General features: G+C 34.8%; 1 protein-coding gene across 3 annotated transcripts in view; it reads right to left on the bottom strand.

Annotated features, from left to right (window-relative positions):
* Positions 1 to 13155, bottom strand: part of LOC136031158 (glutamyl aminopeptidase-like) — a 61288-nt gene that overhangs the window by 8273 nt on the left and 39860 nt on the right. For all 3 annotated transcript variants that reach the window (XM_065710492.1, XM_065710491.1, XM_065710490.1), the window contains exons 11-15: positions 11128 to 11344; positions 9709 to 9892; positions 6531 to 6752; positions 5450 to 5592; positions 1470 to 1599 (exon numbers count right to left, since the gene is read on the bottom strand). In XM_065710492.1, the coding sequence (XP_065566564.1) occupies positions 1470 to 1599; positions 5450 to 5592; positions 6531 to 6752; positions 9709 to 9892; positions 11128 to 11344 (896 nt within the window). The remainder of the gene's footprint in view (positions 1 to 1469; positions 1600 to 5449; positions 5593 to 6530; positions 6753 to 9708; positions 9893 to 11127; positions 11345 to 13155) is intronic.

Genomic DNA, 13155 nt, shown 5'->3' with positions numbered 1-13155 from the left:
TCAAGCTGCAGACAAATTACCAAATATATTTTGGCATTTGACAGACTGCTTAGGCAAATGAAATATTACCTAGGTGTCATTTTAATGGTAAAGCTATTCCTGGGCCGATTCATTCCGTCTCATTGTGTTGGATATCCCCTCAATCCCCTCTCAGTTTCGTCATCTCATTTCATATGAACACTAAAAGCATGAATAGGGAATACAAAATAACTTTGTATTCAATTTAGGACACCAAAGTTTCCTAGAATGAGGAGACTTTATTATTGCTGTTTTTAATGCTCGGTTTTTTGGTCTGAAGGTTTAGTATTCGTAATTTATCTTTTTCAATTTTTATTATGCTCATTTAGAATTGTTTGCAGTGGAAATATTCAAGTAAAATTCACTCCGATGTCTCCCTGAAACCAAAGCCCTACCCGAATGGCTCGATAGGCTATGTCTGTGTATTTCATACTTTAATAGTGATCTTTAATGGATCTTAAATGACTTTCAAATGAATCCTTATTTACTTATTATGAATCGCACAATTTTGAACTTTTTCGAGTTTGTTCAATGTTCATTTAGAACTGTTTGAAGTAAAAGTATTCAAATGAAATTCATTCCACTGCCTTCACAAAACCAAAGCCATACCCGAATCCCTTGAGTGACTGTGTCTGCGTATTTCATGCTCTAATAGGGATATAAACAAATAGTATTTATCATGAATGGCTTTATTATGAACTATTACTGATTCTTTTAAAGATAAAAATAAAAAAACTAACGAAGTATTTATTTATCACTTACCGAGATAGGTATTTTCTGAATATCGGTGGAAGTATTTGTTCAACTTTATTCATGATGTAAAGATATGTTTATGTTTCCTAATTGCTAGTTTATCCCTTTAAAACGTATAGGAAAACATTTTTGGATTATCTTTTCCAAGGTATTGGATTGTTTGGTTTATCATTATTTTGTTTATATTGCCATAATTTGAATTGTCCCACTTTATATTCCTTGTTTAGCTTCTTTCACATGTTGGAGTATGGTTTTGATTTTAGTTTAGTTTTAATTTTAGTATTTTAGGGTTTTGGTTTCTTTTTACAAGGGCCACACTTTACCTACAATATTAGTACGAACTGTCTGTTTCAGGGATAACTTCAGTGTGAGATAGGATGTTTTTCCTAGCGAACTTAATTTACACTCTTTAATTCTAGCAGGAAATACCTTTAAATGTTGGACAACTTGGTTTACAGTAAATGTGGCGAAAATCACAAATACTTTACAGGTTTTAAAAAGATGCAAAATTAGGCTATGAGTCAAGCGAATACCAGTTAGTTTTACCAGTTCATTCACAGTCATATAAACATTATGTCAGTGTCACCTGAACTTCTGCAAAAAAATCTAACAACGATTATCAAAAGAAAATGTCAATAACACTCTCCAAGTTCAACCTGTTTCAAGGGTTGAACTTTATTTAATATTACTTCACAAACCTTTGTATAAGCCAAGGATCCATTGCCGATCCTAGTGCCTTCAAAAGCAGCCTTTTTTCACTAGAAATCTTGGACTCCTGAAGTTTTTTCCAAGTTGTATCCCAGTCGCTTTTGTCTCCGTAGCGAATCCCTACAAAACATCAAGACAAAAAGCTAAAAAAAAATTTTTTCATTTTTATGCAAGAAATCTAATAAAAGTGTGCTTTTTCAACAAAAAGTTAAACGACTAATATAAATACAAAAAGAGAGGTTACTTTCCTGTAATTCCACGGTAAAATTATGCTTTAAATCCATTGATTTACGTCTATGTCAATTTTTTTAGGCCATTCACATTATTCCTTAAGTGTATATGAAACAAGAGCTAAGAGCTCTTATGGCACTTGCGACGAGGTCGGAAGAGCCACGAGCTCATATGGTATGAGCTCTAGTGAAATTCCAAGAATCAATAGATTGCTCTAAAGGGAAAATCAAAGGCTTAATTCCGGTCGGGATTTAAAACAAGAGCTCTGAGTCACTAGGTCCTTCTAACTGTCAAAATCCATTAAGATCCGATCACCCACTCGTAAGTTAAAAATACCTCAATTTTTCTAATATTTACTCTCCCTTCAGCTCCCCAGATAGTCGAATCGGGGAAAACGACTTTATCACGTCAATTTATGCAGCTCCCTGACACACCTACCAATTTTTATCGTCCTAGCACGTCCAGAGGCACCAAACTCGCCAAGGCGCTGAATCCCACCCCTGAAGTCCCCCATAGAAAGCGGATCCAGTATGGTTACGTCAATCACGTATCTACGACATTTGTAAGCGTTTTGCAGAATTTCCAGTTCCCCCTCCAACTCCCCCCAATGCCAACAGATCTGGTCAGCATTTGAAATAAGAGTTCTGAGACATGAGTTCCTTCTAAATATCATATTTCACTAAGATCCGGTTACCCGTTCTTAAGTTAAAAATACCTCACTTTTTCAAGTTTTTCCAAATTAACAACCCCCAGCTCCCCCAAAGAGAACAGATCCGTTCCAGTTATGTCAATCACGTATCTAGAACTTGTTTTTATTCTTCCCATCAAGTTTCATCCCGATCTCTCCACTCTAAGCATTTTACAAGATTTTCGGTTTCCAAGATTTCTGTTTCCCCCCTCCAACCCTGTATGTCCCTGGATCCTATTCGAATTGAAAATGGAGCAATCGATACATAAGATTCTTCTATATATCAAGTTTCATTAAGATCCGATCACCCATTCGTAAGATGTCTCGATTTTCACGTTTCCAAGAATTTCGGTTTCCCCCTCCAGCTCCCCCAAATGTCACCAGATCTGATCAGGACTTAAAATGAGAGTTATCATCTAAAGCACAATATCCTTCTAAATATCAAATTTCATTAAGATCTGATCACCCGTTCGTAAGTTACAAATACCTCATTTTTTTCTAATTTTTTAGAATTAACCCCCCCCCCCCCCACTTCACCAAGGAGAGCGGATCCGGTCCGGTTATGTCAGTCACGTATCTTGGACTTGTGGTTATTGGCTTCCCACCAAGTTTCGTCCTAATCCCTCCGCTTCAAGCGTTCGTAAGATTTCCGGTCCCCCCCCCTCAATGACACTGGATCAGTTCGGGATTTAAAACAAGAGATCTGAGTTACGAGGTCCGTCTAAATATGAAATTTAATTAAGGTCCGATAACTCCTTCGGAATTTAAAAATACCTCATTTTTTCTAATTTTTTTGAATTAACTCTTCCTCCTCCAAAGAGAGCAGATCCATTCTGGTTATGTCAATCCCGTATCTAGGACTTGTGCTTATTTTTCCCACCAAGTTTCATCCTGATCCCTCCACTCTATGCGTTTTCCAAGATTTCAGGTCTCCCCCCTTCCCCCAATGTCACCAGATCCGGTCGGGATTTAAAATAAGAGCTCTGAGACACGATATCCTTCCAAACATCAAATTCCATTAAGATCCGATCACCCGTTCGTAAGTTAAGAATCCCTCGTTTTTTTCTATTTTTTCCGATTTAACCGTTCCCCCTCCCAGATGGTCGAATCGGGGAAACGACATTTTCTAATTTAATTTGGTCTGTTTCCTGATAAGCCTGCCAAATTTCATCGTCCTTGCTTACCTGGAAGTGCCTTAAGTAGCAAAACTGGGACAGAGAGACAGACCGACAGACCGACCGACCGACGGAATTTGCGATCGCTATATGTCACTTGGTAGATACCAAGTGCCATAAAAATGGGGAGCCAACCAGGCCCACCAATCTAAAAACCTGATCGGTTTTCCCGCTTTGCTCTCTAAGATTTTAAGCTAGTAAAAACATGAAAAGTTTTTGAGTCGCATGATTTCTTTGAAGCAGTCCCTCTGTGTCCCTAATGTTAATACTAACATTATATAACAAGGAAATAACTAACATGGAGAAACAAATAGGTAATTACAAGAGTAATGCACAATTTGAAGTTCGTATGCAAAAAATTATGATACTAATTTATTCACAAGATACAAAAAAGGCTGGCCACTGATTCCATTTAAATTGGAGAGTTTGGTTTCTTTAAAAGTCATCCTACAGTTTTCAATTTCGCCCTTTGTATAAAAAAATATAAATAAGATATTTGTTTAATATTGGTCACCGAAACAGTTTTAATTCTCAACCATAACCTATTAACGGAACGAGTGAAATATCCACAAAGAAGAAATGTAAATTAAGCGTTGGTGTTGGTTTGTAGCTATTACATGTAACAAGTTAGTGGTAGAATATTAAATGGAATGTAATTTGTCATGCAACTTCATTTAGTCGAAGAAACATTCCTGATAATATTCTACTGTGCATGCCTAATGTAATAAACGAGTCACAATGGGAGAGTTGAAAAAAAGGTACCAAAACATAGTTTTTGTAACCCTTTAGTCATCTACAAGTGTTATTGCAGCAAAATTCAGTTCAAATTTTCCAAGATTCGGCAAAAAGCTTCGGTAAGTTCTGTAAGACGAATTCTGGTAGATTCCTTGAACAATCCAGAAATAACCAGCAAAAACAACTAGACCTCCTTATGATTAACAGAATTTTCATTTTTGGCAAGAATATGAAATAGGGCAGTATAGTTTTAATCTCCGCATGAATGCATTTTTTATTCCTATATAGAACATATATTTATTACTATTGTAGCACTCGCGTTAACAACTTGCTATAGAAAGAACTTCAATTTTTTTCGAAATGGAAAAACACCACGCCAAATAAACATGAATACAAAAAAATAAGGCAATCCGTGACAAATATTACACTGCACTTATTTCTCAGATTGAAAAGAGAACCACTTGAGAAATGTAAGAAAAATCACCAATTTATCGAAACGGTCGCACACGAGGTGAGCAATCGACGACCACGATGTGATATTCCATGGTTGTTTTTCATTATATATTTTTTAGGCTTCCCCAATTTTTGACACCCTAATTTTGCAATTTTTTTCACTCCAAGGTAGTCAAAGTTTATCTTCAAACCCATTGCAACTTTATTATGAACCGTTCAATGTGGGTGCAAAAAGCGTAAATAGAGAACTTGTTAAATAAATTTTTGTTTTGTATTCATAGTATACAAGAATGTGAATGTGTCACTATGAATGTGTCATGGTCAATAAACAAATATTGAAATAGGTTTTTAATTCTTTTCGTTTATCTTCGCAAGAGATGAACCACGGTAATCCTCATACTCCATATTAGCTTCAAAAAGCTAATTGGGAGGGGGGACGGGGGCTTCAATTTTCTAAGCCACTTTACTGTTCAAAACAATCCTTTACTTAAAGTGCAAATTTGCTAGCTGCCCTTGTAAAAATAATGTATAACACAAGCCCCCTCCCCCTTGTATAACCAGGCAGAAAATCTCAGGTGAATCCAAAATATGTATTGTGGTCTTCCAGCATCTATCTACATCCTAAAGTAGTTTTCAGTAATAATTAAAACAAAATCAATTAAAACTATACAAGAAAATAAGCAGTTACCTGTCGAATATACAATTTCTCTAAGATCTGGAGAAATCGGCGTTTTAGCTCCTCGCCACTGCTGAAACAATTTTGTTGCTTGGCTAATAGCAGGAACCATGCCAATTTTTACTGCTGCTGATAATATTTCCTCTTGAAGAAGCCTTCAATGATAAAATTTAAATTATAGCTTAAACAAAAGTACAGAAGTTAAGTTTTTAAGTTTTCATAAAACTTGAAAATATTCTACCTTCCATTCTGATTCAATATAAGTACTTTTTTTTTCATTTGTTCCGTTCGACGATGTTGTACTATATCTCTCAATTGTCTTTCTTGATTCGTTTCTTGTAAGTTTCAATCCTAAGTTCTTCAAATTACTTTCTTTTAACTTCTTCCATAAAAAACGTCTAGTATTTTTAGCTTCGACTTCTAAAAACGACTTAAAATACATATTTCTTCTACCCAAAAATATATACGCTAGGGATACTTGCTTCTTATTTAAAAAATTCCAACGTGACTATAGCATTGAAAAAAATGTTCAGCTCTTGGTAATTAGGGAACCAAGACTACTTTTTATTCTGGAAAACCCAAATTTAACGCGTACATTCTCTTGATATTTCACTTTTCTATCTCTTTATTGCTTGGAACGGGCAGTGGCGTCAATTGGGAAAAGAAGGAGGCCAGGGGGCATGTGCCCACTGGATTATTTTACCATCCACTTGATTTTGAAAAATACCGTTTTCTAGGGGGTATTTTCATTAAATAACGCCTTTTTTGGTATTTTTATTGAAAAAGTAAAAAATGACAACGTTTCCTCCCACCCTAAATTTTTAAATGTTATTTTGCCCCCACCCTCTGGATACTCATGAACTGATGTCACTTGGACCAGGAGTAATATATTTTTTTTGATTAAAATGGATCATTTTAGCCCCTTATATGATTTTTCCAACTTCTCTTCAAATTCAAAATTACGTGGCAAAGAGCAAGCGAAAATAGCTATTATTTCTTTCTTCTTCTTTTCCATTGGTTTTCTTTCTTACATTTCATCATGTCTAATCACTTTTAGACCCTTTTCTAACCTTAAGGGCAATAGTTTTCTTACTTTTCAACATGTTTCGTTCTTAGTTTCCATCCAAGTTCGTTGTAGACTGGAGTAATTAATTTCTGAATAAAGCAAACTAAATTTTCTTTGGCTTTTCGAAGTGACAATATTTGTTGTAAGTAGTTGAGATGACGCAGTGCTGTTGCCCACGGAACATGATCTCTTTCCTTCTCCAAATATTTCAACATCAATAATGGAGTAGATACATTCAAAATTCCAACCCTGAAAAGCAGAACTTTTAAATATAACAGAAAACCGTTTTAATGAATTTGATTTTGACCTTTCTAGAAGCAGCAGAAACTGATGAAACAATTTCAAATTTTAACATTTTTTGGAAGTTTTTTTTATATTTTCTTTAATTTGAAATTAAAGAAAGAATAAACGATAAATTGGACATTGACATAGTTACTATAAGCCAATTCAATTTTGCTAACGTATATTTAAATACCAAGAAGTTAAGTACTTAATTACATAAAAGGCACGGGAGTGCAAATACTAAGCTTGACATGATAGTGACCTTCAAGAAGAAGTAAAAACAAAAATTTTAAATAAAGATAGCAAATATTCTGCCAGAGAATTTTAGATTTAATAGAATTTGACACACAGGGTTGCCACCTACAGCACGAAAGTGCTATTTTAGCACTACTTAATCATGTGTAGCACTGAAGCACATGCTACATTGAATGTAGTACTTTTACTCTTATATAACGAAATTGAAAATATAGACATATAAAATGCAATTACATGATGTATCTTACATCAAAATATATGTCAGAACAGCCTTTATGTATGACAATAATCTAAATACATTTAAATACAGGATATGCGTGTGAGCATATATTTTCCCATTTAGAGGTCTGATCAGCTACATTTTTTATGGATACATTTTATTCCTCTGCATAAAAAAGAAAAAAAACTATTTAAAAACTAATATAATCACACTTAAACAGACTATGTGCGTGTCGCAGCTTGCGCAAGACACGCCAAAAAATATATTTTCCCATTTAGAGGTCTGATCAGCTACATTTTTTATGGATATATTTTATTCCTCTGCATAAAAAAAAAGAAAAAAAACTATTTAAAAACTAATATAATCACACTTAAATAGACTATGTGCGTGTCGCAGCTTGCGCTAGACAGGCCAAAAAAAAAAATTACAGTCAATTTTTTTTTTTACTGTAGCACTAAAAATCGCTGTTTAGCAGCGATTTTTTTCTTTTTAAATCTTTTAGAAATATGGATGGCAGAAAAATTGTTAGTCAGCCTTTTCAGAAATAAATGTTACAAGACAAAACACTTTTAGTAATTTATGCACCATCCAATATGTTCAGTCTATGTGAATACAATTCGGCTTAATCTTTACACTCATGGGAATCTTTTAGAAATATGGATGGCAGAAAAGTTATTAGTCAACCTTTTCAGAATAAAATAAATATTACAAGACAAAATAGTTTTCCTAATTTATGCGCCATCAAATATGTTCAGTCTAAGAGATTACAATAAGGCTTAATCTTTACACTCATGGGAATCGAGGTAGTAATAATACAGTAAGTAACGTCCTCATCCTCAAAAAATTGAAAATGATAATCTTACATATGACATAGCATAGTGATGAAAATAACACCTTCTAAAAAGGGTGTAAAAACCGTGACAGCTGTAACGAGGCCAATAAGCTATGTTGACAACATAAACAAATATACAATTAAAAAAGCACATTAAGTTCTTTGAAAAATAGCTTTATGGTAGAATGAAAACTAACATTATAATCAACATACCTCAAATTTACGATTTTTGAAGTCCCTGCCATAAAACCTAGAGAGAATGCTATTTTACCCAAAATTATGTAACTGCATCTTTATTTTGGAGTAAAAAAAGGAGTCAAGAATGGGGGTTCATCAAAATTATAAGTTCCTATCTGATCTACTTTTTATTCTTCTCAAAGTTGAAATATGATTGTTGGCTACTTCTTTTTATCTCTCTCTAATCTCTGATTCTGGGCAAGAACTACAAAGATTTTTTCGTCGATGGATTTAGATGGGATTATTTCTCATTTTCGTCATTTGAAACACTCATGACTTCTCGCTTCACTGGGAATAGGGGGGAGGCATCACTCCTATGACTTCTATGGGCCGTACTCATGGTGTGAACCCATAGCCTTATAGCTTCAATCGTATATACAAATGAATTTTGCTATTATGTCTAACCTTTGAAGTAAGCTAAAAACTATAAAATCTAAGCTATTTTACTCTTCTTTTCTTCGAATTAAAGAAAAGAGTATCATGACGGTAAAATCAGGTGAACATAACCAGAAACACTCATACTATACTAATATTTTGATTTTTTTCCTCTTGCTTGTCACAAAATTGAGTCAGCCAGCTGCTATGATACTTTAGGGGTCACCAAACATACTTTCGTTGTGAAAGTCTGAAATCCTCTGCAGGAGGGGGGGGCGGGTAGGGGTTGTGAAGGAAAAGACAAATTGAATTATTAAAGTTAGCTCATCTAAAATCTTACAGGTCAGGACTGAAAATAGGAAAAACAAATGGAAGATTAGGATTTAGGAGAATTGGTTTACAAGCTCAGTGCTTTACAAGCAGATTTTGACAGTCAAACAAATAAATAAAATTTAGAAAAATACGCCAGTTTTTATTAATGGTTTTATGCCACACTTAAGAAATATAAAAAATTCCTAAGATTAAATATGGCTTACAGATGAGCAGCCTCTTTATCTCATTTAAGTTTCCTTTAAGTTCCCATTTATTAGTTCTCATTTAAGTTTTTATTAAGGTCTTTCTGAAGACCGAATGTAATTCATTTAAAAAATTTAAAAATTTATAGTTGACTGACATTGAAAAAGGTTTTTTTTTCTTTTATTAAATATACAGTTAGTAACGTGGCTTTTCGGTTTATGTAATAGACTGAATTTCTGATCTCATTTTAACAATCAAAAACACTCGTTATTAAAATTCCATCCATCTTCTTCGGTCCGGATAACTTCCAACAAGAGTAATGAGGAGAAATTCCCTCCTGGTTTAGCATATTAACATAATTCATTTCATTTTGCAATTTAAGGTATGAAAACTATTTGAGGACATCGATAATATCATTTCCTAATAGCGTTTATGCTTTGACTGGTAAAATGCTAAAATCAAAACGAAAGAAATTCCCCAATTGTTACCTATTTAGGGTAAAAGCATCATCTAACAAACTTGCTCGGTCAGCAGCTGAAAGGGATGTGTGATTTTTCAGCAGTATATCCGTCAACTGTGCCCACAGAGATTCTTCATACATGACTCTATAGAAACCACTTTGCTTCGAGTTCATTTTGAACCACACCACAGAATCAGGCACTTCGAAGTCAACTGAAAAGTTTTCAAATAAGAAACGTTGAACGAGATTTAAAACGTTGAACAAGTAAATAGACACCTTGGTAAATCCAGAAAAGAAAATTCAACGAGTTTTATAAAACCTATGGAGCTACTCAGCTATCTCTAAGGAAAATTAAAAAAAAACAAATCTTATCACATTTCAGATAGTTTACCAAGTTAGAGGTTTCGATATATCATCCCAAACTTAAGCTCGCATAAATTTCCTGCAGAATAATTTACACCAACACTGAAAAACCATATCAGAGGGAAAAGGGACTGACCAATTCCCAGGAATAAATCAACAATATGTAAAGTGAAAAATTTTCCAGGACTCAAGATAAAACGAGGACTTTTTTGGTAAAGCCACCTATTTCTTATCTTAGCTTTCACATTGAACAACTTCAGCAGGCTTGCCCCGAACCGAAAATGTTGAGAGCATGCCCCCCTCCCCCAGTAAAAATGTTTTAAAATATATCTTTGCTTAATCTATTTTAACTCACAAATTAAGAATGGATTCAATTTTTTATAAGTTATTATACAGAGTATTTCATTTATCAGGAGGACACTTTTTTTAGTAGCTTTCATTATTCCTATTACTTTAGTAAGATTTCCCACGTAGTTCTTCCATTCATTCCTTTATAGTAGAGATAAGTGAAATATGCGCGATAAGCTGTACAAACAAAGCTGTTTATGTAAATATACAACAATTTTCATTATTCCTGAAAATCCGAAAAAAAAAACAGCAGCCACTCATATATTAGTCTTTATAAATTGTTTAATATATCTGTAGGATTGAGAATTATTTTTAAGCTAAAATGATCAAGAACATGACTGTTTTGCATCTAGTCTTTTCCTCCTTTGGTTGATAATAATGTTCAACAATTCCTTAGATGGAAACAATTTTTTATCACAGATTAAGGTAGAAACATTGCTTAGATGGACCCCATCATATCTTGTCAACATGGTTACTGGCCAAGCAATAAACAACTCATTTTTCCCTCTCTTTGTTCATCTTTTTTTTATTAAATAAGGATTTCAGGGAGAAAATCCTTTGTTTGGGGAACTTGCTCAGCTCCAAAAAACTGAAAGGAAATGACCTATCCCTTTTAGGATAGGTCCTTTTAGGATTTGATTTTTATCTTTTTTGGTTTAGTTTCTTAGAAGCGTGACGATACCCACTTCTGAGGCATATCCTGTGAACCAATTTCGGAAGTAGAAATATTTAATACCTGAGGAGCCGTTGAGCCATAGATGAAATTCACGAGTTGGATCAATACTTGTTACAAAACTAACTGGCACTTTCCATGTGCTATTTGGTCTTTCCGGATCATTAGAATTTCGGAAAATACTTGGAAACATTTCTTGTTTAACATGGACTATTTTTTCGTCTCGACTTATGTAGATTAAAGGAAATCCCATCTGTTGTGTCCACGTGTCCATGATTGTCTGAAATAAGTTATTCAAATTTTACTCTTATACAATAAACAAAATGATTTTGGTAATTGCGCAATACATTGATTCAGAGTAGGATGTTTTTTCAAAGTTCCTGAAATGCAATTTCTGCACATAGGCAAACTTTGAAAAAAGTTACGCAAAATTGGTGAGTCAATAAAATTTAGAACTATAATTTTGAATGAAATACAAAAAGTTTGATTAGAATCCAATATTTCAGTTCGTCAATCTACAATAACGTTTATCAGCGTAGTAAACACTTATTTTTATTTAACTTTGGAAGGTTGCAATTTTTGTCTGCTTAGTCTAATATGATTCATCATGTTTATCAGTTCATCATGATACTTATCTCTGCGAACAAAAATCGTTGAACTTCAAAGCCCTGTGGAAGCTCTGTTTTGAGGATGACAACACCCCCCACCCACAATCCTCAGGGCAAGGGTTGTAAGTTATGTCCTGGGGACACATAAGGTTTTTATAGAGAGGGTGGTCGTATAGACTTCAGAGGCGGCTGACTTGATTTGTAATAAGAAGTTTTAGTACCCTTTTTAAAATTCAAAATGGTCGGAGGGCAGATTCCCCCCCCCCACACACCTCGTATTTTCCCAAAATGCATCTGATAGAAATTTTGAAATGGTCATTTGTTGTCGTAGAAACTTCAAAACAGACTCATTCGATTGGAAATTAAAAGGGCTTTTTTTAAGTAATCGAAGTGATGGGTGGCAACAAGCCCCCCCCTCGAGCTAGTCAAAGCGATGGCTGGCAATAAGCACCCCCCTCCCCCCACACCCATCAATTCCAAAAACACATCTAATCAAATTTTTGAAATAGCCGTTTTGTTCAGAGTAGTGGAAAGGTCTAGAAATTATGTCTTTGACGATGAAATCCCCCCACACACAGTCCTCAGTGCAAGGGTTATAAGCTATGCACCAAAGGTATATAAGATTCTTTAGAAAGGGTACTCCTCAAGCCTATCATTCCCTATCATTTAGTAATAAGAAGTTTTAGTACCCTTTTTAAAATTCAAAATGGTCGGAGGGCAGATTCCCCCCCCACACACCTCGTATTTTCCCAAAATGCATCTGATAGAAATTTTGAAATGGTCATTTGTTGTCGTAGAAACTTCAAAACAGACTCATTCGATTGGAAATTAAAAGGGCTTTTTTTAAGTAATCGAAGTGATGGGTGGCAACAAGCCCCCCCCCTCGAGCTAGTCAAAGCGATGGCTGGCAATAAGCACCCCCCTCCCCCCACACCCATCAATTCCAAAAACACATCTAATCAAATTTTTGAAATAGCCGTTTTGTTCAGAGTAGTGGAAAGGTCTAGAAATTATGTCTTTGACGATGAAATCCCCCCACACACAGTCCTCAGTGCAAGGGTTATAAGCTATGCACCAAAGGTATATAAGATTCTTTAGAAAGGGTACTCCTCAAGCCTATCATTCCCTAAAACATATCCGATCGAAAATTTAAGAGAGTTATTTTGTTCAGCATTGTTGAAAGGTCCAGTAATTTTGTCTTAGGGGATGTCAACAGTCATCAGAGTAAGGGCTGTAAGCAAGGCAATTCGTCCATTGTTTACACATAATATATGTTATTGAGAAAGGTATGCATGTTTGAACTTTTTCCTTCCATGAAGACGAAGGGCATTCAGGTGAGCTTTTCAGGTTGAGGGGAGACCTTACCTTAGACCTTAGTTCCTCCAGAGCCATCGGTGGCGCATAGGGCGTCGACAAAGCCTCTCCATTCGTCTCGCATTGGTGCTGCAGCGATGACGTCTTCCCATTCAGGTATTAGTGAGGT

Source organism: Artemia franciscana, chromosome 9 (genome assembly GCF_032884065.1).
Source record: "Artemia franciscana chromosome 9, ASM3288406v1, whole genome shotgun sequence".
Classification (NCBI taxonomy): Eukaryota; Metazoa; Arthropoda; class Branchiopoda; order Anostraca; family Artemiidae; genus Artemia; species Artemia franciscana.
This window is presented reverse-complemented; position numbering and strand designations above follow the sequence as displayed.